This window comes from Falco rusticolus, chromosome Z (genome assembly GCF_015220075.1).
Source record: "Falco rusticolus isolate bFalRus1 chromosome Z, bFalRus1.pri, whole genome shotgun sequence".
In the NCBI taxonomy this organism is placed as follows: domain Eukaryota; kingdom Metazoa; phylum Chordata; class Aves; order Falconiformes; family Falconidae; genus Falco; species Falco rusticolus.
Window position 1 is genome coordinate 14,220,628 of NC_051210.1, and position 26,246 is coordinate 14,246,873.

Below are 26,246 nucleotides of genomic sequence, written 5' to 3' on the forward strand. Positions count from 1 at the left end.
TAATACAGCCAGACACTGCAAGAGGATATGTGCTTTCTGCTAACACATCTACCTGATTAAAGAAGTGCAGAGTGGCATTGTTTCTTTTTCCTCCTCACATAATTCCATGCGTTACAGCATGTATGAATGGATTGTCCTTGAGAAAAGCGTGCTGCTTATCTAAAGAGGAAAGCCTGGTGTCAGGAGTTCAGGGCACTTGACAAATCATAAAATTAGACTTCAGCAAAAAGAGTTATGAAAAGCCATCTTTAATGCTAGGGTTATATTTACATGTTGAAAGACAATTAGTTTCCCTGCTGTATTCAATTTAAAAACTCATGCAGGCCATTGTGATGGGTGTTAAGTCAGATGTGAATTCTGATAGGTATTAATCAGCAGTTAACCACCAACAGAACTGATGTTCCTGAGGGGACTGCTTTAGACATCACGTGGGGTTGAGCAGCCTTTCTAGGTCTTTCCAAGTACCTTTAGAAAAGGCAGAGTGTAGTCCATGGGGTCCAAACCCAGCTACATGCCCACCTGAGGACATGCCATAGGCATGCTCATCGTCCAGCCCTGTCGTCAACAGCCTCTCTTAGCCCTGCATGCAACAAAAGCTAAAGTAACTTGCTATCATATTTTACTCTTTCTGCCATCCTCACTTTTAGCCCATTTTCTTTCACTGGCATTTTGGTTTTGCCAGTAGGCTATTTCCAATTTTTCTGGTCTTTAACAGTGAATACAGGCTAAGATTTAGGATCCTCTTGTCTGTAGATACACCAGCATAAGCTGAGGACTAGCATAGCAAGAAATGGGCTTGTGCAGAGGACCCCGCTATGATAGCGTTGCTGCTCGGTGGAGGGGAGCAACAATTCTACTGCGCTTCTGTGTTGTTCAGTAATCAGAGGGGTGATCACATCATGCAGTTCTTAGTTCACAGAACAGAAAATTGGTATGACCTAGGAATACTCATTGTTGTGGTTTAACCCCAGCTGGTAACTAAGCACCACACAGTGGCTCACTCACTCCTCCCTCACCTAGAGAGATGGGGAAGAGTTGGAAAGGAATGTAAAACTCAAGGTTTGGGCTAAGAACAATTCCATAATTGAAACAGAATAAAAATGAAAGAAAAACAGTAACAACGACAACAATAACAGTTATAATGAAAAAGGGAAGGGAAAGAATAAAAACCAGAAGGAAAGGAAGAAAGAAACACGTGGTACACAATGCAACTGCTCACCACTGCCAGCTGATGCCCAGCCAGTCCCTGAGCAGGACCTGCCTGCCCTGGCCAGCTCTCCAAATATATATACCAGGCATGAAATCCCATGGTATGGAATACCTCTTTGGCTGGTTCAAATCAGCTGGCCTGGCTGTGTCCCCTCCCAATTCCTTGTGCCCCTCCAGGTTTTTTTGCTAACAAAGCCTGAGGAACTGAAAAGTTTCATGTCAAAGCCAAAACACAGCACCATACTACCTCCTAAGAAGATAATTAACTCCAACTCAGCTGAAACCAGGACACTAGTATTCTAATAGCATGAAATAAAAGTATGAAAATATGGAAAGAAAGAAAATATGTGGCAGACACATAATTATGAGTAAGAATAAACCAGAATACTGAAATCGTTTAAATTCCACAGTCTAGCAAAAGCTTATCATGTGATTAATTTTGACATCAGTGGGAGCAATAATCAAACTGTGGCACTTGAAAGCCTTCCAGACAGAAACAGATCTAAGCTTAAACACTTACTACACATAAACAAGTAGTTAAGTGTTTGCTGAATCATAGATGTTATTCTTCAGTTCTTCAAAAATGAAATTGTGTAATAAAAGACAAACCAAATACATAAGCCTGCTGAGGCTGGTATTCCATCCAAATTCTGACTTTCCTAAGTATATATTTCCTCTCTTCTGGCTTCAACAAGTCTTTGCAACTTTTTTTTTTTTTTTTTTTTTCTGTGTGTGGAGTATTGCATATTTAGGCTGTCTGCTCTCATCCTGAAGATAGCTACCTTGTCATGATCAGTAGGCACAAGCTGATTCTTCAGAAAATAGTGAATAGCTGACTTGGACAATTAGGCATACTGCAAAATCAGTATGAGCAGCAGCCCATATGCACTGCTTTGCATTTAGGTGCATTAAAGATGGAGACATGATGCATTTCTCCTCAGTGACCTGTTTATGCTCTGAGAAGCAAGATTTAAGTGAAAAGTTTAAAAACCCGTCTAAGCTCACAATAACTATCTGGAGGGCTACAGACTTTACTGAAGTTGTTTAACCTCCCCCACCCCTCAGAAAATCAAGACACTGAAAAAAAATTAAGCGTAGACCATATTAGAAGTAGGTTAAATGAGCAAAAGTACCAAAAGTTATCCACTACATAGGGATTATGACAATGCTTTGTAACTGGTAATATGCTAAGTATTCTGATGTTAGAGGGGCCTATGCCACCAGGCTTATAAAGGCTAACGTGCAATTGGAGTGTGGATAAGCATCAAAACATAGAATCATAGAATGGTTTGGGTTAGAAAGGATCTTAAAAATCACGTAATTCCAGCCCCACTGCCATGGACCGCTTCCACAAGACCAGGTTGCTCCAAACCCCATCCAACCTGGCCTTGAGCACTGCCAGGGATGGGGCATCCACAGCTGCTCTGGGCAACCGGTGCCAGTGCCTCACCACCCTCACAGGGAAGAATTTCTTCCTAATAACTAATCTAAGTCTACCTTCTTTCAGCTTACAGCCATTACCCCCTGTCCTTTCACTACATACCCTTGTAAAAAGGCCCTCTCCAGCTTTCTTGTAGGACCCTTTTAGGTATTGAAAAGCTGCTGTAAGGTCTCCCCAGAGCCTCCTCTTCTCCCCTGACTCTCTCAGCCTGTCCTCATAGGAGAGGTGCTCCAGCTCTCTGATCCTCTTCATGGCCCTCCCTCCTCTGGACTTGCTCCAAAAGGTCCATGTGCTCCTTATGCTGGGGTTCCCAGAGCTGGGTGCAGCACTCTGGGTGGGGTCTCACCAGAGCAGAGCAGTGAGGAGAATCACCTCCCTTGTCCTGCTGGCCAGGCTTCTTTTGATGCAGCCCAGGATACAGTTGGCTTTCTTGGCTGCCTTTTAATGTCTAAGAGTAGAAGAAAATGTTCTCAAAAACCAAAGATGGACAAATTACATGTGTGTATTTTGGTCTGGAACCAGACCAGGTAAATACCTAATACTCTGCCTCCTTTAAACCTCAACATGAAATTTCAGTAGTGTTTGTACCTCACACTGTGTCTTTTCACCCTGAGGGTATTTTCAGTTTAAGTACTTTCTTGCTTTGGTTTCCAGTTATATTTTCTGGGGGGAAAGGGCGTCATGTCAGGAGCTTCTCTGGGTTAATGCGTTGAAATCTGCTGTAGGTGACGTCTTTTCTGTTCACATGGCAATAGATCTTCAATGTAAAGGACTTCCTCTGTGAAATCTACACCAATGAAAGGCTAAAAGGTCTTCCTAAGGACATTAATCAAAGTAGGATCATCCCATATCTATTTCCAAAACGATGTTAACATAAGCTTTTCCATACGTCTGTAAAAGTCATTCTGGGTGTTAGCATCTTGGCACAACTACAGGACTTTTAAATGCTACATTGTCATGGGTTATATTTAGCCAAGTGGTAAATAAGATTGGCCTTTATTTGCAATTCTGTTTATATAGCTGACTGCTGCCTTTCCATTTATTTCAGTAAATTTTTTTGTGATTTTCTTTTTATTTCTTCCTCAAGTTTTGTTTCAGTTTCTGAGTTTTGAGACCGCCCTGAGTGTTTTGGCATTTTGTTCCCACTGATGTCATAATAACTCTGGGTGTGATCTATTATTGCAACAAGTTTTCAGCCTGTTTCCAATTGTCAAACGTAGAGAAAAATTGTTTCCAGTAAAGCACATGAACTAATGCAGTGTTTTATTGGATTGTAGCTGGCTCTGGTCTATACTGGATTCAGCTTGTTGTTTTGTTACTGTGTTTTCATATTTTTATTACTGTGTGCTGAGATGCATTGCAGCCAGCAGCTTGCACGTGGATTAAATCAATAAGAGAAAAGATGCTAGCACCCTGAGAAATTAGCAGATCTGTACTTTAAGAAGGGAAATGACACTTTCCACCTACTGTACCTAGGTGGAGGACATTTCACTTGCACTCTCCCGCCTGCTGGAGGATGCCATCGTTGCTCCTATTCTGCTGACTGCGACTGACAACAGTGCCCTGCTTCTCTGGCCGATCCAGATAACCGTTTTGATGTATTGCTGGATGGATGGGATTTGCACTGCGCAGCAGTCCTGCTGATACAAAAATGCCTTTAAGATCCTGCCTTTCCCATCCTAATCTACAAAGGAAACAGGAAAAAGGAACTTAAACTCCCTGTACTCAGACAGCACCGAGACTGTTCCAGCCTGCGCCAGCGCTATGATTTCTTGCCTGTGACCTGTAAACACTGTACCATGCTAGAGAAGCATCACCAGTAAATATCTGCCCCAAGGAAAGGAAACTCCATGAGCGACTGTAAGAACTGGATGGATATATTTTGGAAAGCATGGACCCTTTAGCACATCTGGTTCTCTATGGATTCAGCCTGATGATTTCAGGTAAGCCTTTGCTTTAATATCTGTAGTTGACCTGTCGTGCTTTGCTTGTTTCTCATGCAATGTGCAGACAGAACACATGACTCCCTATTCCTTACTCCTACACTTACCTTTACTGATTTAAGTACCTGTGTGTGTTTCAGTGAGTCCACTGATCTCTGTGCAGTGCTCTTACAGTGAGTGAGGGCAGGGCTGTGGCCAAGCTATTGGGGAAGATTTAGCTACGTGTAGAATACACTCTACCCCTTTTTAATTGTTGAAGCCTTTTGCTGGCACATACGCACATTGCAACAGGGTTTCTCTTCCATCTGATGGTACTAACTTCTTTGTAAATCTCATAACTTTGATACCACTGGTGTCTTTCCCCAAGAATATCTGCTCTAAATACAGATTAAATGTTGACCTTTTCTGTGACTGACTTTATGAACTGGATGTGTGGTAGGAAATAATGATGTTTCTAGGTATTCCGGTATTTTTAGGCAAGTTTTTAGACAAGATTCCACAACTGGAATCTAGATAAAAGTCAGTGGACAAAAAGGGCAGAAAGATGCACATCAGATCTATTAACATTTCAAATACAGCTAAATAATGGTTCCATATTATCAGCAAATGTCATTAGTTCAGCAGGTCAGAAGTTAGTCATAAGAGAAATCTTCAGAAAGGTATACGGTAAGATTACAGTAATGTAAATTTAGTTTCTAGCTTTGGGAGCATTAACGTTTGAGATGTTTTGCTGAAGCTAGGCAAGCAGAGCCCTGAAGGAAGCCTGTGCTCTTGCCATCAGATTCTTGGTTGTTCAGCATTTGAGTATTGCTTTCAACATCCGCATTTTGATTTTCTAGACAGTTTCTTCTGGGTAACATACCAGGCAAAATCTGTACAGGAGCAATACACTTCACACAATTAGCCTAGACTTTTAACTCTCTCCTAACAATTTCAATGAGATATGCACACGTGTTCCAGTCCATCTCACAGCAAAAAGGCAACATGTGCTGTAAAACTTCAGATTGCGCTTCAGTGAAAACCAGAAAGTAGCACAAAAAGGCAGAAGTCCTTATTGTTGTGCATCTTGCTTTAAAATTTCCAAATCTTCTTGATTAGCAGCATGTTAATAACTAAGTGAAATCATGACCAAATGAGTTTGAGATGTTAATTTTGGCATCTGTAAGAGGCTAGAGATTCATACAGGCAAAAAAAATGTGTTTAAAATCTGTCAAATGCATGTTTGGAAGTATTCTTATTCAGCCATTGCTGTAATAGGCTGCATTTTGTTTACCAGTTCCTCTTTCCTGGCTTAAATTTCTTGATTGCTTAGCTGCACTTCGATTCAACCTGTTTAGCCCTCAGATCACTTCCAGCCTTTACCTTTAAGGAGATATCTGGTGCTGCAAGCATTACAGGTGGAGAAGGAAAGAAAGTCCAGTTACCCTCACTGTTTTTCGTTGTCTCTCCTGTTTCTTTACGTAGTAACGTATACCTAATTGACACAGAAGGAAAGCGACGTTCATGTAAGTCACAAGCATGGGAGGAACGGCAGTTGGCTGCAGAGATGGGCTGTAAACACGGGCAGGGCAGAGAGCTCGGTGCTGCGAGCGGACGGCCACGGCCTGTTCCACAGGGGCTGACCAGCGAGGTGTGTGCTGAAGTCACACCCATCCCAACAGATCTGTCAGCTTTCCCGCTTTTGTTTGAGAATGATATCATGCTTCCTGGGGCGAGCAGCGAAAGACAATGCGAGCCCGCTTTCCTCTAGATACTGCAGGCGGAGTTCAGGAAAGCGGGAATGACATTCCCTGAGCAGGGGAGGCTTTACACTCAGTGCAGACAGTGAGCTGGCTTAACCTTGTCCCTGATGATCGTGGGCCTCCCTGGGTGTGTTGCTGGGTAGGCACAAAATACACTCCACCCTTTCCCAAGGTGAAGACCGCCAGCTTGACCTCCATTACGAGAAATGGCCTTTGATTTCATGTCCTTTTTTTTTTTTTTTTGAGTAACAGTAGCCCATTCTCAGCTAGAGGTCTGATTTGGAAGGTGTCGTTCAAAACATACAGAAAGGCTCAGTTTTGTACTGTATGTATGGTCACTGCTTGCCATAGCAAATGTTAACTAAATTGACAAGGGGCTGAACTTCATCCTATCAACATTCTTGAAATCAGACTGAGCATCACCGCATGTTTGTCTTTTGGTTGATTCTACTCAGTCAACATTTTGTAGGATCAAAATGATCCTGGCATCCATTCTGAAGTATGAATGCAAAACCCAAGGCAAGGCTGTGGCTAGGAATTATCTGTTAAGTCCTGATCAAAGAAGAACCACAAACTCACCTGTTCCCATGGAAGGCTAAGGACAAAGCAAGGAATGAGTGTCTGAACTTGCCTTTTGCCTCATAACATCTTCAGATAGCCTGGAAATTTGCTTACGGCTTCTCACAGTGGGCTAAGTCTCAGAAATGTTCATGTGTGAGCCTTATTTTAGCAAGATGGCTACAATCAGTAAGAGATTTTGGAAAGCAGCAACAATTAAAATGAGTTTCAAGCACATTTCTTTGACTATTTCTGGCAGGAAACAAATACATTGTCAAATGTCGCCATTCTCCAAGACAGACAGGGTCTTCTGTGCTATAGCTTTGCTCTATCAATAACCTTAGATCCAGTGGTTTTCTAAAAATACTGAATTTATTTTTTTTTTTAATTTAGCTGTTGGATCCATATATGGTAAAAGACTCAAAAGGTTATATTAGCTTTTTAAGAAAGGGTTACAGTGGAGCTAACAGTGTAGTGGCATCCACCTATCATCCCTGTTGATGTCTGCTTTTTCTTTTGGATCAGTAGGTGTTATGAAAAAAACATGAATTGTAAATACTATCATTATTATGTGACTCATTTACATAGTCATAAAATGAAACAGCTTTTAACATTTATTATATATAGAGATATAAGCATTATTATAATGCTGCAGGCTCTTCAAAATTACAAAACTCCAAAATTACAAGAAGTCATAATTTTTAGCTAGACTGGGAAGCTCTAATGAATACTTCTGTTGCAAGACTTTTGTTTCTTTTGTGAAGATTAACTTAATCTAAAGAAAACCTGTATTAACCTTTAGTTAATACATGCCTCTGACAGTGCACATGAATGTCATTCTTCCCATAATTAAGGGACTAGTCCTTTTACAACAAATGTGTTGTTGTCAGACCAAAATGGCACCTGAACTTCAAACAGCTTGTCTTATGGCTGCAGTTTTTGAGGGTTTTGGTGTTTTGAGCCTGACATAGCCAAAGCAGTGAACACAAATCATGTTTGAGCTTTTAATCACAGTTGTTTGAAAACTATGCTGGCTAGACATTACGCTCACACACGACCTTCCCGTAACCTAAATTATCAAACTAGTAATGAGAATTGCAAAAGGAATTTAAAAAAGGATTTCATTTGTTCTTCCTCAAGTGTATTTGATTTGTAAGACCCAGCAACTGCATCTGCCTGGAACACTCAGGTTATTTACCCAGAGGGAACAGTACCCTGGTAGGTTTGCAATTTACATGGAACTCAGACCGTTCTTGAGATGTAGCCTTCATGTAATCCAGAAATGATGGGCCTACCACAGGAATCACTTGTGGAATCTCTGACCTGCTGAATGCTGGTATTTCTGCACAGTTCTGTTAGGACAATCATGCCTGCAGAATCAATGGATCTGTCTTGTGGGAGAAAGAGAGCTGTTTTGTTTTAGTTGCATTGATGTCTATATGTGTTTTTTTAAAAAAAGTTCCAGCTGTGATCTAATTCATCGCTTTCTGACCCTGCAGTTGGAAGCCAAAAGCAACAGCTTCAGCCTTATGCAGGCACCTACCCTAACTGGAATTACAGAAGTGGGTTGATTCTCTCCAGTTCTTTTACTTTTTAAAGTTTGCTTTTGGTGTGTGCCTCATTCAGACCTAGTGAGAGGTAGAGTAGCTCCCAGGAAGATTGTGTTCCCGAAGGCCATTTCAGCAGCTGGGAACAGTCTGGAATGAAAAGGCATTGCATCAAATGGAGAGGAATTAAATCTAAAAGATGAAATGAAATCACTCTACATTCACAAGTGTTAACATATGCTATTGTTTTAGAAACAGATTTCATATATAGATATAGATACACGCACACACAAATTTGGGTATTTATTCATAATTAAGCTGGTTGGATGGATTACTTTTTTGCTGAAATTTCATTTCAGGGAAAAAAATGAAGTTGTAGTGTTTTGCAGAGGTGGTCTCACACCCACAAGAATTTTATCTGGAAGGCTTTAGGTGGACAAGAGGGAACATAGAAGTCAGAGACTGACTGCAGCTGAGCAGCTGGCTTTGGGGCAGGGAAGATGTGGAGTTGGTCCTCCATGTGCCCACAATGAGAACTACCTGGGTTGGAAATCTGCTCTGTATTGGTCATGTAGACTTGACCCTGCTTGGCCCAGACCTGTCTCCTGTCTCTTAAATGCACAAAAACCCTGTTCAGCTTTCCAAGGAAGACCAAGAAGTCATTGTGGTGTTGGGGGTGTTGGGTAGGCTCAGAAGAAATGAACCACAAATGGATGCACCTACCACTTGTGTGAGACAGATGTATAGTTTCACGGTCAGCTTCCACTGTGACACAAGACCTATCTGGGACCAGGGTGATGAAAATCTTAGATAAATTGCCATGAAGAACTGTCCTCCAAAGACAGTATCTATCCTGCGCTAGTTGCAAGGTTGTATTTAGCGTGCTGCTCCACTGCAGTTTCAGAGGAGACACACAGCAAAAAACAGCCCATGTCTGAACTGGAGACTTTCCTGTAAGGAATTTAAGATGCTGATTGTTTCTTAGGGTACAGGTTTTATAACTATTCTCCAAGTAACACTCAAACTTAGAACATGTACTAATAATGTTAAACAATGGTTAAATATAAAGAAGTTAAAAAACCATCAAAATTAATTTTGTAACTCATCACTAGGAGAAGCAAATACTTTCAGGGTGTGAAGGTTATTAGGCATTTACTAAGTTCTGAAAGCATTTTTTAAAGACAGGTTCACAAATTACATTTCTATATTCAAGAGTCATTAATTTATGTACATTTTTTCAAGGCTGATGTTTTGCTTTCCTGGTATTTATTTTAATTTTTTGCATTGTGCCAGCCTATCTAATGAAGTGGCTTGGTTAGTTTCCTGTCTGGAGTGTAACAAGTTTCTCTTGATAATGTAGTTCCATCCGCACTTCTGATTGTGCTCATGATTTTCATCTTATTTTCTGGCTGTTCATCCCTGACATGCCACTGCTTAGTGACATCAGCCTCATTCGTCACAATGTGTGCTTAGCACAAGGAACACCTCCCACTACTCTGCTCAGAAAAATCAGTGAGTGGCAGAGTGAGGGTACACTACAGGTAAGAACACATTAGACTGTGTCTGCCCTGCAACAAACACTCCACAGACACTCCCAGACAACCTTATGCATGTTGTATGCACTGATAAATCCTGTGAGGTCTAATTGATTATGTTATTTTGCATACTTCAGCTTGGCATGTGCGCACAAACAGCATACAATAGATATATGCAGCATACATAGTAGGTTCATAATGCAACTTACAAAGACTACCCTTGTTATGGACGTACTTATTCTTGCTTGTGAGTACTTTCTTGACAGCAGTACCCATATTTGGTTAGCTGCAAATCCAGCCAGATGTAGCTGAACTACAAGCGTGCCCTACTTGAGCTTTCATACATTCCTCATCCTTTTTCAGTGTTACCTAGCACATTGTCAGCTGGTTGTTCAACAAGCAATTTCTGCTGATATGTTGTTTTCTGCTTTACTTGCTTATGGTCAACCGGGCCTAAGGAAAAGACATAAGAAAGCATCTTTCTGCATTTTGGTTACTTAGACTCACACATTTAGGCACCCTCACTGGGAAACCCCCAACCAGGTTGCGCCAGTGTTTCTTTCCTAGCTCTTTCATCTTAAAAGATTGTTTTCATAGGTTATGAAACAAGTGAAATGTAGAGAAAACAATTACACCCTATTTTACAAGAAGGCAGTTGCATTTCCTTTCACTGCTTCAGATGCACCCAAGGACCCATAAGAAAGCATTAGCCCTAGTAGTTTTGACAAGCTATTTCATTTTTTACACTTGTGCTGTGGTCTTCCCACTGCTACTAAGTAGCAAACTGATGTTCTGTCACTATCTTGTTTATTATTAGTTTCACAGTACCTTCCCTCCACAAATACCAACATATTTCTAAGGGCAAGAGCTGTGAGCTGTTGCACAGCTGCCCAGTAACATCACATAAGATACAATCATAAGATTCTTTCCATGGATAACAAGAAAGCTTTCATTGGAAAACTTGACTTTTTGCTCATTTATAAGGTGCTTTTCAGCAGCATTTCTGTCCCTCTTTCTTTGGTCCTGCTGCAGCTGCTGTGCAGCAAAGAATGTTAATCTGTTTCAGTAACAATAACTTCAGCCTTATTTTCTTGTGGACTGAGCTGTTAGAGGAGAATTTGACTCACTGGATGAAGCTACCTGAGCTGCTGCTATCTTTGCATCCCAGATGAAGTTTCCAGCACACTAAGAGACTAGTGAGCCCATAAAATGAATATGTGATTTCAAAGCCCCCCCACCCCCAAGATTATTGATTTTCTTTTTTTAGAAAATGAACAAAAAATAACCAAGATTGATAAAAGAAATATTGAGTGCACAGAAAAAGAGGAAATAAAGTTTGCCAAATTCTGGTGTGGTAAATGTTCCACTCTCCATATGGAAAACTATCCCCACACAACTAATATTTTGGGTTAGTTTCTCACTAGCTTTAATAGTAAGTAAAGAGTACTCTTTTTTTTTTTCTTTTTTTTCTTTTTTTTTTTTTTTAAGAGAGAGGAGACATGGGGCTTGGGTGTCTTATTTTGTTAACCTCTTCATATTTGACTTTCATTATTTCCATCCTGATTATGTTTAGTATTGCATAATTGGTTAATAAATAAATAAATACTAAATCAATGTAATTTATAGCTATATTTTTAAAGTAAAATTATTTAAATGACTGCCATTTGTATTTATAAATAGATTAGTTAAATTCCTTTAAACTGGTATGTGGTTTTATACAGAAAAATACAATTCAGGAGGTGAACTTGTAACTACAAAACAAGATACAAATGAGAAATACTGAGGTGCAGATATTTAGCAAGTTCATTTTGTTCTAAATCAAAATCTTATTTTTTCAAGGAGAGAGAGTGTTTGGTGCTGTTTTTTTAAGAGATCTGAAGAAAGAGGGGTTGATAACTTGACAGTCTGGGACGTACATTTCCATCAGTCTCAAAATGATTTTTATATCCTGCAGTGACTGTCATATGGAACTGACTGGTTTACTTTCAGCATAACACGAAGCCTGAACTAAGCACAAATTCTATTTTCTCTCTAATAGTATCATATTTATATGTTTTAGATTCACATCCCCTAACAGAAATAACCTTGCCTCAAAGTAAAAAAAATACCAAAACAAACCAAAACCAAAACAGCTTAAGTATTTCAAATTGCATCACTTTTTATTTCCTTTGCTTCACTTGATGAAAAAAGGGGTAGAATTTACTGGAATTTTCTGCCCTCCCCTCTTATCTTAAGTAATTAGTACTTGGAAAGTATTTATCTTTCCACTTACCTCTTACTGCAGTTCTCTGTTTCCTCTGTTACGCTCAAAATGCCAGGGGAAGGACTTCCATCTTATATTCACATCAAGCAGTTAATAATAAAGCTCTACAAATGCAAGGAAAATAAAGGCATCATTACATGTGTAATGTCAAATAATTTCTTCCCTTCTGCTACTACTCAGTATTAATTAATAGTGAAATAAAACATGTACTCAGAAATTTGCATTCTCAGTAGGCCTTGCAAATGTGGGCTAGTGATCCAGTATTTGTTTGGGGGGCAGTGGCGTACGGTTACCCTTTACCGTGATGGCCACTGCCTGATACGGAGTTACAAAGTTATGAAGTGGGTATGTTTGCTGCTCCACAGTATTGAGCACTTTTCCAGTTAACAGACAAGTTTGCAAAGGCCTCATATTAGGTAGAAATTTTCTTGAATATTTCCATGTTTTCCTGGGGATGAAACAAGGGTTAACAGCATAAATCTGGAAGTATTTGGGCAGGGACTTTCTGAGACAAAAGGACAATTCATAACGCTTTTCTGTTCTCGTAAGACTTTGCGTGTACCCATCTATGGCATTAAACCACCTCAGCTTGAGGTTGCCACATTGTTTTATTCCCAAACCAGTGTCTAGCAGCAATTCTGATCTAGGGAAGTGATATTTTAAACTTTATTGGAGACTTTCTTGCTCATTGAGCAGACCTGTGTCTGGGATGTGTTCCAGGGAGTTTCTGAGATCTGTTGCTTCCAGCTGGCCCTGGCTGAGTTTTGCTGGTGCGACACAGTACAGAAAATATGATGACTGTGTGCCTGTATGAATGGCACTGTGGTAGGGAATGAGAACACACGGGGCTGCAGAGGCACACAATTATTGTCTGTTCAGTACGGTTTCCCCAGGCAAACATGTGCTAGAGAAGCTGTGAAAGATACAGCCAGGTATCACCTAGCAAGAAGGAGCACAATCCTGTCGTTATGAGTGGACCAAGAGGAACTGCATGCCTTCCTGCATTCATCGTGCCATCTGGGTTATAGTGCATGTGCTATTATATAAATTTACTGGTTTAGGGGATGCCATTTTTTCTGTGCTAGAAGGGCTCAAACCACTGCACCACAATGAGTGTGTGTCAAAAACACTGGGCAATGAACCCTCTCTGCATGGTGTCACCCATTTCCAGCATTAGCCTTCTGCAAGTGCCTCTCTTCTCAAAATCTATTTGTAGACACAGCAAACTGCCTTCCTGACAGCGTCAGTTCTTTGAGGACCAGGGAAGGAATCAAAGGACCTTTTCAAGGAAGCACAGAGGATTGTCACTGGTACAGACGTGACGTTTCCTGTCTGTATGGTTTTTTGTGTTTTTCTCAGAACACTAGATCCTGTTGTCCTTATTTGGTCCTTACATACTCAAAGTCTTCATTAACATCAAGGGTAGAATTTGCCTATGTTTTGCCAGACTAGGTAGATTCCTTTCTCGAAAAGACAGTTGGGCAAGTTCAAGTTGTATTATCAGAAAGAGATGGTGTAGGTATCCCTATGCATAAAGCATATGTGCATTTTATACTTTTCTGAGGATCTGGGTTTTTTTCCACAGTCTAAGGGCAGCAGCTCCCAGTGGAGTCAAAGAAAGCCTGCCTATCACCTCAGAGCCTTAGGCTAATTTAAAACATCAGTCCTGCTAGATTCAGTCTTGAACGAGTGAGTTGCCTTCAAGTCAATGTGCTGTTAGGGTGCTTTTTTTCCCTAAAAAAAATATACCTAAAGCATAGTTTTTCTTAGTATAAAACCTTCACTTGGATATATTTTAATTTCTGTTCGCAATATATTCCAGCTGTTAAATATTAGCTGCCAAATCATGCTGGTATATGGTTCCATGCTTATGCATAGATATTACTCCCTTTCAGATGCAGAAAGGCCTTCTAGTGGTGTCTTCAGGAAGACAAGAAACTCCATCTGTGCTTCATCTGCTTCACAGAGGTGTCTGGGTTGTCTGCAGTGTTTAATATGACAAAAAAACACCTATATTTAGACAATCAATCAAAACACTATCCATCCACCAATAGCTAAATTTTGATTAATTTGGAATAATTGCAAGTGTAAATGAGTAATATGCCTGAGCTATGGTAGGGTTACACCTTGATTACATGATTTGTATTACTACAAAGAAACAAAAAAGCATGCAGCAAATGCCTTAAGTATGATATAACTTTGCTTTGCTATTCCTTGCATAGTAATCAAAGGCAACATGAAAATTAGTCCTCAAAACTTGGACTTCTACTACTTATTTTCAGTGTATTGAAAGACTGAGATGCAGAGAGGGAAAGAGGGAATTCAACTTTCAATCTGTGTTGGAAGTCAGAGGAACAGAGAAATTCCAGAGATATGGAACTGCAGCCCTGGATGAGCAGCCACCTTCTGAAGGACCCCAGCAGCCTGGGCCCATACCTCTGTACTGGAAGGACAGATGCAGCTCTGTGCCTGTGGATGCTAGGCAGAAACACCAAAATACTTCAGTTCTGATCTGCAGCACCGTGCCTGACTTCCACACAGATAATCACGTCAACTTGCAGAGTTTGGATGCAGATTTGTTTCTGATTTTTACAGAAGTTGGCAGAAATCATGATCCTGGGGTTTAAGAATATCTCTACCTGGTGTGTGATCCTTGCTGATACAAACTGAAGCCGTCTGCTCTCAGAGTTGATGACTGTTGAATTACATCTGCCTTCAGCTGATGCATCAGACCCATAGTAGGAGCACAAATGTTCCCCATATAAAAATAAAAATGTTGAGATAAATGCCCTATAAGATGAATTCACAAATCTGGCCTCATTTCTATCACATTCTTCTTTAACTTTTTTTGAAGTATTTATTTATGTAATATGCAACAGGGTGAACTGACTTTGCTGACCTGCTCCTTTATGCAATATTTACTGTAACAGCTGTCGCAACTTTTCGGGAAGGTTTCATTTCTCCATTATGTAGCTGCAGATTATCAGGGCTGGCACGCTGGAGGGTGGTAATGGCGGCAGGCTGCCCAGGCGTGGTGCGTGTCAGTGTGCTGTCAAGATACTTCAGTCCCCAGAGGGGCTGCTGGCACTGAAAGCAGAGGACCTCCCTTGGCCCTGAGCACTGGAGAGACACACGCAAAGGCTGCAGCCAGCACCCAGACCTTTTGACCTCCCTTATCTGAGACTATAGCCCTTCCTTCCAATCAGAGAAACATTTGGAAGCTGAATGACCCTAAATATTTGGTCTCTCTCTGTATAAATACAAAATACACTTGTATCCAAACCAGGAAAATAGATGTGATGGATAAAAGAAATTAATTCTTCTTCCTGTTTCAGCTGGAAAAAATGTTACTGTTTCCCTTCTCCTTGCCCTGAATTTCAGAAGTAAAGGCAAACGCTTGTCATTTGCAAACTGTTGATTACAAAAGAGCTGTGTTTCCGTCCTGCTATGTGCATTTGAACAACTAGATCTGTAGCATTCTGCCAGAAATTGTTTTAATTAAGCTTGTATCTATCATTTCCAAAGAACTTCCACCTCCATGTATTTCTGGCACTTTGATTGTTCAAAGGGAGACATTTTGATTGACTTAAACCTGACCTCATAAAAAATGGCTTTATTAGTGCTGCTGACTTGTTCTTTGTTTTTGATAAAGTTTCTTTGTGCCCTGGTTCTTGCTACTGTATGTTAGGGCTTCAAGTGGTTAATGTGAATGATGATGAAATCATTAAATCAAATTCATAAAACAGCTGAAAAAAAACATACCCCAAGTGCTCAAAGTACTACCAATTCCTATAACTGAAAGTATAAAATATAAAAACATCTGCTTTACATTAATTTAAACATATTAAATCCATGTAAATGACATAAAAGAAACACTATTAGCTGACAACCTTATGATCTACTGACCCTGTTACCAGCAAAGCACCATACTTGGGGCGTTTTTGTACATGTCTAACTATCTAAGGATCTACTTGGTTCTGCAACATCTTTTAAAATAAATTCCACAGATCTGAAGGGCTTATTTCCTCTTTTGAGAAGAACAAATTCTGTCTGTTCATGACATACAAAGTAAATCCCCAAGTCCATGTAGCAGAATAGTTAATCTACAGTCTTCCTATTTTGCACAAAAGCTGTGCAAGACACAAAACAGCAAAAACCTGAGTACTCAGTGAAACAGCTTATCTTGTGGTTTGATCAGTCATACTCAAACTCTGCAGTAAAACTTTTCCATTTGTTGCGTTTTTCCTTAGGTAAAGTGGAAGCGACACTGGACCTCATACTGATCAATTCATTCCCTCTGGTGGGCAACTCAGAGACATCACTTATCTGTATCACTTCCAAATGGCGCTCCCGTGAGTCTATCACAATAGACCGAGACCAGGAGGATGTGACAAACCAGCACCGGGAACCACTGGAAGTTAATGAAGATTCCAAGAGACCAACAGCCAAAACAGTGGTGTGGAAGAGGGAACAGGCCAGTGAAACTATTGGAGCCTATTACTGTGAAGGGAAACTCAAGGATGAGGTGACAAGGATACATACCATGAAGATGCCGCTGGGAGGTACTGTATGGTGGTCACATCTTAATTTTGCATGTCACTGCCTGCAGACTGACAGCTATCCCTGGTTAACACAAGTGGGCACAAACATGGATCCAGAGCAGGCAAGGCAGTCTGGAGTCAACAAAAATAGACTTGTCCCAAGCCCATGTTTCTTTTCTAAGGTTCACAGGCAAGTGATTGATACTAGCTGCTGGTCATTTCCTCATGGAAGTTAGTTAGACATCTGTAGGTACTCTGCCTGTACCTGGCTACTACCAGGAACACAAAGTCAGGTGGCAAATAAGGTAAGTACTGGCCTCACTCACACCCTGAAATGACATGTGATAACTCCTGCCATGGGTTCTTCACATCCCAGACCCTTGATTTCTGAACATGCTTCCACTTTAAAGTCCTGACAGGTGTGAGATGTAGACAGCTAAACGTCACTATCCTTTTTTTTGTAATACATGGGCAACCTGAGGCTACAAAATAACTTGCATTGCCTAGGTTTCAGTAATACTACAGATCAGCAATATTGGATCTGCACAGTCTGTGTCAGTATGAAAAAAAAAATCCAGCTCAACAGTGGAAAGAAACTCCAGCGAAGTTTCCCAAAATCAAATAAGGCTATTCACAAAAAATTCACTATGGATTTCACTATTGACTTGGTTTTTCTTTTAAGGCTATGCACAGTAAAAAAAGCAAATATGGCGACGAGATGGTGGGATGAGAAGGTGGGATTTCCAAGGTCCAGCACTCTAGCTGTTAAATTGCATTTTGTTATGTGCAAAATTTTGCTTGTCTCTGCACCTCATTACACTTCTGGGACAAGTTCCAAAGCAGAGATCACCATAAACTACAAAAAAGTGCAAGAAATGCTAGCTGATTTACTGCAGCAAATCAAGTTTTCAAAACTTCCACTGATTTTTAGCAGACTTCACTGTATTGCTAATGTTTTGTACCATGGCAGCTTGTCTTTGAGGAGACTTGATACTTTTAATCTTTCTTTATAAGGTTTTATTAGGAGCTATTATCCTTGTTCGTATCCACTGAAATTGCATAGCCAATTTAGAAAAAGGTATTTTTCATTTGTCCAAGCTACAGCTAGTGTTTATTTATTTCTTTTAGTGTGGAAACATCAGAAACAAGGTGGGCAGAACAAGTGCAATTTAATTTGGCTTATGTATTTTCTGACCAAATGTGGTGTTTGAAGGGTTGGACTGGTCACTACGAAAGCTCTGCAGATGGAGGCTGACAACTCCATTGTTTCAAAGGAGGCTGCAATGAGGAGGAGATAAGATAATAGTCCATGGAAAGTCACTGTGACCCTGTCTGTGGCAGAATGCCAGTGAGTTGACCACATCTCTGGCAGTTGTGTACAGCAACCTTCATGGGTGGAAGAGTGTCTTCTCAACCAATCAGTTTTTTGCACTTGGTATCTGTGGACCTAGAAGCAGAGAATTTAAAGTAATCAACCTTTGAGAGCTTCCTATGCGACAGAAGTTGTTCTAACCAGAAATAACACAACATTCACACCAGCAGTAGGTAGGTTTCTTTGAATAATTTCTGGGTTTGAATCAATTTTTTGGATTTTCTCTGCAAAAGCTTTCACTGACAAAACCTGAGCTAGTGACTTGTCAGTGAAAGCATATAATCTAATCAGGCTAGACGGGTGAGAAAGAGGCACAACAGAAATTCTCAAAGCTATTAAAGTGCACAGAAAGAGGAAGAAGAGGTCAGTGAAGGACTGTGAGGTTTGGCAAAGACTCTGTAGTTGGAAAACAGGCCTTTTTCCCCTTCACTGTTGTTGTCTGATTAATTTTTAAAGGCAGAATGTGTTTTTCAACACCAAAAATTGAGCAAGAGTTGAAACTTGCAGTTTCCCATTGAGGACACAAAAACATGGGAGGGAGCAGCACTTCTGAAAATCCAGCCACTGTTTTGCAGTCTCAGGGCAAGAAGCTGCTGAAGCACTCACTACTCATTAATCATTTGGCTAGCCCCACTGACTTTAGCGGGAACTCTCATCTGCCTGATTACGTACCTATTGTCAGATATGCAGACACCGTGAAGATTTTTGCTGTATAACACAGGAAGATAACAGGTTCATTTTCCTGTTTTACTGTACATGTGTGCCATTCTGAAAGTAATAAGCCTGTTCTGAATTCTTTATATTGTAGCATTATGGTTACATACGTAATTTGCATACATGCAGTGAGAGCGAACAGATTATGTTTTATGTATGTATGGAGAGTAATGCTTATACTGTATACAGCACACTATCTAGAACAGAACACTATATAAACTGTTCTGCATCTAGTCAAATATAATTTATGTCATTTCTCTACACAATAAATCCAAGTTTCCCCCCCAGAAACTCTCTAAAGCAGGCAAAGGGACAATAATGGAAATGCTAGCGACACGTTATGGCACTTGTACTGCAATATAGTTCATTATGTCTCTATAAGGAATTGGCACACTCAAGTTATGAAATCATGAAATACAAGTAACAATCTAAAAATATGTTGGAACAGAGCCCACCAGGGAGTGTGTGTTCCTTTCCATTGCAACAGTACTCTGAAGAAAAAGTCCTGCGGTTAAGCTAAACAACATACAAAGAAGAGAAAATGGGAATACAAAAGTTTAATATCTTATTAAAACAATTAGCAGTGCCTCACTAAATTTAGTCCAAACTCCACTACAAATAAAACACTTAAGATCATTTATAACTTGCAATTAATTTTTGCGAAAGCTGTTGGATTTTCTTTTTCTAAATAGATCAGGATTTTCACCACACATTTGTTATATTCATAAATAACTTCTGAATCAGGATCTGACAGTAAGTTGGGACTGCTTTCAGTTTTTGTTTGCCTGTTCCTAATGAGATCTTACATATTATTCTGTACTAGAATTCCCTGTTTCTCAAAGATGTATGTTCAGATGCCAGTGCCTCAGTGACTTGGTAAATGCTCAGTAGATTCCCATGCACGTGCAGGAAGAGTCCTGCTGAAATCGATTGAAATCAATTAGATAGCACTTACAAAGGAATGAAAATGTGTGGCAGAAGCTCAGAACATAAACATTAGAACTACACAGGGGCCAAAATTCCATTCTGCAAAGAATCATGAGAAGTCAACTGTTGTCTTACTTCCAATCAGAAACAAATCATTAAAATGTCAAAATCCTCAAGGAAGTAAAATTCTGGGAGAGAGATTGGCTTGAATTGATAGAAATGTCTCCATTTTTACTCAAATTTTCCTTAATTTTACATCATATAACACAAACATCCTGATTTTTAATTAAAATGCTATTCTGAAATGAAAGTATTAAAATGTTCTCTCCTCAAATATTGCAAGAATACCACCCTTTTTACCCACTCAGATTTTACAAAATAATATTGTGGACATACTAACACAGTTTCAGCCTCATAAAAACTTTGACTTAGCATCCACCTGCTCACTTTTTACAGCTTTATTACATATTTAATATAACAGAAAGATATTTCATATTTTCTCTCTGCTTTCTGATCTTATCTCTGTGTATTTCTTTGCCACCAAATTTCAGCCGCAGGCTCCAGATTCATTTTCTGCAACCATTGATATGAGCCAAAGTATACTTCATTGACAGTTTTCTAAAAATGAACTGAAAAAAAGAGGTATGACTACAGATAAATGGCAATTTTTATGAATAAGCTACCAGTTCATATAACAGTTCATACTAACTTGTGTATGTGTTCCTTAAAATATTCCTTGTGAAATAAATGTGACTTTAATAAAAATGGAACCTATGCTAGCATGAATGGCTCTTCAAAGATTTCTTCCAGATGAGGCTCAGGTAGGTCTTTCTGTCAGAAAGGTCACACTCACCTTGCTGGGGAGGCAGGTGGCAGCAGAATCAGGCTCTCAGGATCTGAACAGAAACAAGATGCAGGATAGACTTATCCAAGAGGAATTTGCACATGTGGAACCCTAAGGCTAAAGAGCCTCAAAACCAGAAAAAAACAAAGGGCTGGTTAAAATCAATGCCTCACTCTCCTGGGTGCTCTAAAAGGGAAAGCACAAAGGTGTAACATTCCCACTCAGATAAAGAGCTGAACAGTTTGGAAGTTAACATTGACTTATTTTAGAAGATTTCTTGTAATTTTTTTGCCATGCAACATATCAATGACAGTATGGCATAAAAACTCAGAGCTAAAAATGGTCAGAAAACCTGAAGTTGCCCTCAAAAAACTTCACAGCTTTCCCTTGGATTTTTCCAACTAAATGAAAGAGAGCATCCTTCTAACTTGTTTCAAAGTAATGTTGCAATAATAATTACGATTTCACTGGTTTCAAAAAGTACTATTTCTTGAGATTTTTCTGTCCCTTCCCCAACTGCCCTCAGATCTTTTTTTCCACTAGTAGTGGTAAGGAAAAAGCAAAAATTTTGTGAAAATCCCTATATCTACTACCTTCTTTTTTTTTCTTGAATCAAGAACTATGAACAAATGTATAAAAGTACCTTTCTGTTTAAGCAGGAAAATTAATTTCAGTTTCCCAGCTGGCAAATTTAAAGATGTCACCAATGTAGACAGTTATCTCATGTATTTTTTCATTTTAATTAAGCTATATTTTCAATTCAGAATATTTTGGTAAAAGTATAACTGGCTGTGAATATTTTTTTCTTTTGTTCTCAGTGCAAGCCAGCTCTCTCAGTATTTATAAAAAGCACGGTGAACTAACACAAGCACAGACCTTCTCTATCTTACATCTTCCCCAGACCCTGTGTGGCTGTGATCTCCTGAATATCTTGACTGTTTTGCATCATAAAACTTAAACAGAAAAAAACCTGAGTCACTCAGGGTATTTGTTTGCCAGTGCAGCTTGTTGCCTATGATACATGTTCCAGTACTTTATCCAGTCTGTTTTAAAAATGTCTCAAGGGATGAAGAAACTTGGGAAAGTGTTTCACAGCCAATCGGGGCTCCTAGTTAGGAAGTGTTTCCAGTTACTCAGCCAAAATCCTGTTTTTCTTGTTTATTTCATGCCCCAGGTTCTAGGGGTAGTGTGTTGTTTCAGGGTGTAGGTGAGTCCTCTGTCTTTGTCAAAACATAGAGTTGAGGTTGCTGGTGGTGAGTCAGAGTGTGCTCTAAAGAAATTCAAATGTCAGAATCTGAGTCAGGGTCATGCTGGAAACCATTCTCAACTTTCGGCCCAGAGATCAGGTAGAGAAAATAACTGCTGCTATTTATCCCACACTTCTGTCCTGTTCTGTTTTCAGCTTCATTCCACCCAGTGGCATTAACTGTTACAGCAAATAAGGGAGAGCACGTCAATATTTCCTTCATCAGAATGGCAGCAAAAGAGGAAGATGCAGTGATCTACAAAAACGGTAATCAACCTTTCTCTCTTGTCTTTTCTTTTCCTGCTATCCTTGTCTTAATCAGTGCCACATAACTGTTTTAAAGTCATTGTTGATAATGCCTATGCTGTGCGACTGGAGCAGCACAGCAGACATAATTCCATACACATTTAGTGTTTTCTAAAGGCGACATTTGTCGTACCCAATATATTGAGTTGATCTGTTTCTCCTCCACCAGAATGCCAAATCGCCGATTCATACCTTTGCTTTGTTTCTCACTTTCTTTTGTTTTCCTTCTTTATCTCCTCATGTATTTACCTGGTTGATTTTAGCATCCTTTTTTTTTTTTTTTTAGTCTGTGACACCATGAAGGCCTAGCTACTGCATCTTTCTTTGCATTTCTACTGCTTTTCAAGTGCATAGCTTTCCTTCTTCAAATGTCTTTTAAAGGCCATTTAGCTTCTAGAATGCTCTTCAGTCTAAGAAATTCAGCACTAGTAATCTGTTATTAGAAAGACAAAACTGTCAGCAAAATCTAATCCTTATTTCATTCAACTACAAAGATTAGTCAGGTTGCAAAATTTTGTACATCAGCTTTTCTAACATGGCACCTAAATCACATGTAACTCACTACTCAGCTGTGTGTTGCTACTACTTGACACTTGGATAGATGTGCAGTTTGCTATCTACCTCCTGTAGAAACGTCGTAAAATACTGGTCACTAGAAGTGACAGTGCTTTCATACTTAATCAGAATGTTAGACCAAAAAAAATTGTAGCTGTGGAAAGCACTGGTCCATCTTTATCTACTGATAATCTGGTTTACAGTGAGCTACTGAAAGAGTAAGTAAATAGAGCAGGATGAGGTAAGGAAGAGCGAGCACACTGCAAAAGAATCAATGCCTCAAACCCAGCTGCTGTGCACTTCTGCTGGAAAATAAAAATAACCAGAAGGTGTCTTTTAAAAAGGCAATATGCAAAGCAGAGTTTCTTAAAGACCTATTTCTTTGCTCTTCAGAGATGGATCTATGGCAGTGCACAATGGAGAAAGTTTGCCATCACTTGTCTTTTCAGGGTCCCCAGGGACGTTTTGTGATCTCCTGTTAGCATTTTCTCATACAAGAACCAGCCGATATGTTGGAGCAGGAGTGCTTACATCATGGTGCTGCTTTAGCTGGGATTTCAGCTGGAAATTTGGCAAAAAGCCTCAGACTGGCTATAAGTCTAGACAGTAGGTCAAGCTCTCCACCTGAAATTGCAGCTGATATAGCATCTCTGAGGATTCCTGATGCAGCAGCTGGCAAAGAAGAGAAAATACTTGTCCTGTTGTATTTAACTGTTGCAGTCTTTCACTTCAGTCATTTAAAATACCACTTGCAGACCCTCACAAAGGCTATCTAGAGAATGAGACTACCCTGCTAAACAAGGTTGCTTTAAGACACTGGCATAACACGTGCCGTCCTGGAAAACAAGCCACAAAACCTGAACCTTGTTAACAGACTGTGAGCATAAGGCTTTCTTAATACTTTGCTGCCAAGTTTGTTTGAGTTGAGCTTGTAACTCAAAAGACATGCAAAAAATGGTCCCATAGTTTCAAAATTAATCCCTTTCATTCTTTGTTCTTTTTCTTTGACCCTGTTTTCTTGAAGAACTGTTATGTGTTTTAACGGACTAAACTGACTCAAGACAATTTTTCTGGTTTTGCAGCCAAGTTTTACATTTCTAGGCTGCCTGAAATTTTACTATAGTCAGATTGATGGTATGATCACAGGCAGTGATCTGATGCTGTTTACCTTCCAAATTATTTCAGCAAAGTGAAAAAAAGTTGTTTTGTTATCAGTGTGACTATAAGGGGATGTAGTAGTTAAGGATATTTGATTTGTGGGAGTATCATTTGGTTAATGGTCATTCCACATAAAAGACTAAGACAAGAAACAGGAGAAATAATAAATAAACAGACACACAAGCCCTAAGGAGTAGCAGATGACAGATGAAACATCAAAGGGCAGAGCTCTCCAGTTTCTGAAGGCCACTAAGGGAACAACACAAAGCCCTGAGCAGCTTCAGCCAGAGCTTTGTAAGTGTAGGAAAAAGGAAACAGGATTACCACGGGTCTCAGGGGGAAAGAGTAAACTTGTTATGGCATGATTGAGGGGGACTGTGAGCATGTGTGAAATCATGGGATAATTAGAGAAAGGGCCAAACAGGAGAAAAGGAGGGTTCAAAGTGAACTGGAAAGAAAGCAGCATAAGAAAATGGGGCAAGAGGCAGATAAAAGGTGCCACAGGTCTGGCCAAGCTCTGCGCTACAGTTGGTCTAGTCTTATTAAACTCTATTCTTAATTATTCTTCAACATAAGTGTGCCCTTTACCTGTTCACATATGTGTAATCTGCTAGTGACCTTCAAGCCAGACTACAAGGCACGACAAGTATGACTGGAAACGTACGCCAGGGGTCAAAGGGACTCAACGTGTCTGGGGCCAGCAACTGCAGAGATAAGGGTCTAAGGACAGTTATACCAGAGACCCATTTGCATGTGCATGTGACACTCGTGAACTTCAAGCCAGGCTAATCGGCGAGTAGGATAAGTGGGCTGAGAGCCAGCTATTAGAGAGGCTATAGGTCCAGCTAAGACCCAGTTTTGGGTGTGTGGGTGTATGAGATCGGCCAGCAAGCTTGACTAGCTGCAAGCAAGAATAGGATCAGGCTGTCTGGGTTGTTCACGTGTACATGAATCCCATGTGCACACGCAGTACCTGCACAGGCACAGTTCTGCTGTGTGGGTCTGTTGGTGCTTGGCTTTGTTAGTACACCATATGTGAGCATGTGCACGTATGTTTTGGCAATAGCTGGCTGGACCTGGCATTAGCCAACTCCAGTAGCTTTGCTTTAACAGACTGCAGTGGAAGGACTCCCAAGGGTCCTGAAGTCCACTGAATGCAGCTTCTTTTTGACAGCAACCAGTGTTCAAACATTGTTACTTGTTAGTCCAGAGGGACAGGAGAAAACAATGCTATTGCCTTACTTAGCAAGCATGGATAACCAACTGCAGCAAACCTAGAATAACAGAGATAAGGTCCCTTGGTTAAAAAAAAAACAAAAAAAACAAAAAAACAAAACAACAAAAAAAAAACCCAAAAACCTAGAAAAGACAGAAACATGTTAAGTCTGGGAAGAAAAGATGTGCTGTGTTCTTCCTGCTTTGGTCTTTTAAGCAAATCTTTGTGCTACTTAAAGTAAATAGGCCCTGGCTGGCATTTACTTTTGACTCCTTCCAGCCACACTAGAGTCCTTACAGATTGTCAACCCTCACTTCAGGAAAGGCCAGGAAACAAAATGAACACTTTTAACCACTAGACTCTTAGGAACATTCCTGTAAAGCAATGCTGAACACAAAGTTGTTTGTCCCATTCATCTACTAAATCTCCTCAGGATCTAGCTTCCTTTGTACTTGCACCTCTCCAATTATCAAAAACTAGTCTACCTATAGAGCCATCAGCATATTCGTAATTAATAGATAGATTCTGCTGCTTAGCTCATCCCAGCTGTCCTTCCTCAGTAACCAATGCAAACTCACTTCTGTCTGTAGATGGTCAATGACTTCTGTCTGTTGTATCTGTATGCTCCTTCCCCAGGTTCCTTCATCCACTCTGTGCCCAGGCATGAAGTGCCAGGGGAACTGGAAGTCTCCTATCCTCAGGTTCAACCACAGGATGCAGGGGTTTACTCTGCCAGATATATAGGAGGAAACCTCTTTACTTCTGCTTACACAAGGCTTATTGTAAGACGTAAGTTCCATTAATATGTGCTGATGATTAATTGTTTAAAGTCATAATGAATCTGCAAGGAAACTTACACTGTGCCCAAATAAGGACCAAAATCTTTCTTGACACAAGATGCCATCAGGTTATGTCAGAAGAAATTTTTTTCCCAAGGATCTCTTGTACAATCTGAGAGTGATTTAAGCAGCTGAGAGAGAAAAGAAAATCGGATTTTTGTTCAATTCATCTTAGTTCTTGCCAGGACAGCTATCTGTTTTCTCAGCATCTCAGCTTTGCAAACACCAAGTATGAATAAGGCAGGTGGCACTGGGTCTCTCATGAATGAGAGATGTGAGTCTGAGCACAA

The 26,246-nt window shown here is 40.0% G+C and overlaps 1 protein-coding gene across 1 annotated transcript in view; it reads left to right on the forward strand.

Annotated features, from left to right (window-relative positions):
* The first annotated feature begins 4,211 nt into the window (after positions 1-4,211).
* Positions 4,212-26,246, forward strand: part of TEK (TEK receptor tyrosine kinase) — a 43,790-nt gene continuing 21,755 nt past the window's right edge. The window contains exons 1-4 of the mRNA XM_037373729.1: positions 4,212-4,593; positions 16,489-16,800; positions 22,039-22,149; positions 25,754-25,906. Of these exons, the coding sequence (XP_037229626.1) occupies positions 4,542-4,593; positions 16,489-16,800; positions 22,039-22,149; positions 25,754-25,906 (628 nt within the window). The 5' untranslated portion in view covers positions 4,212-4,541. The remainder of the gene's footprint in view (positions 4,594-16,488; positions 16,801-22,038; positions 22,150-25,753; positions 25,907-26,246) is intronic.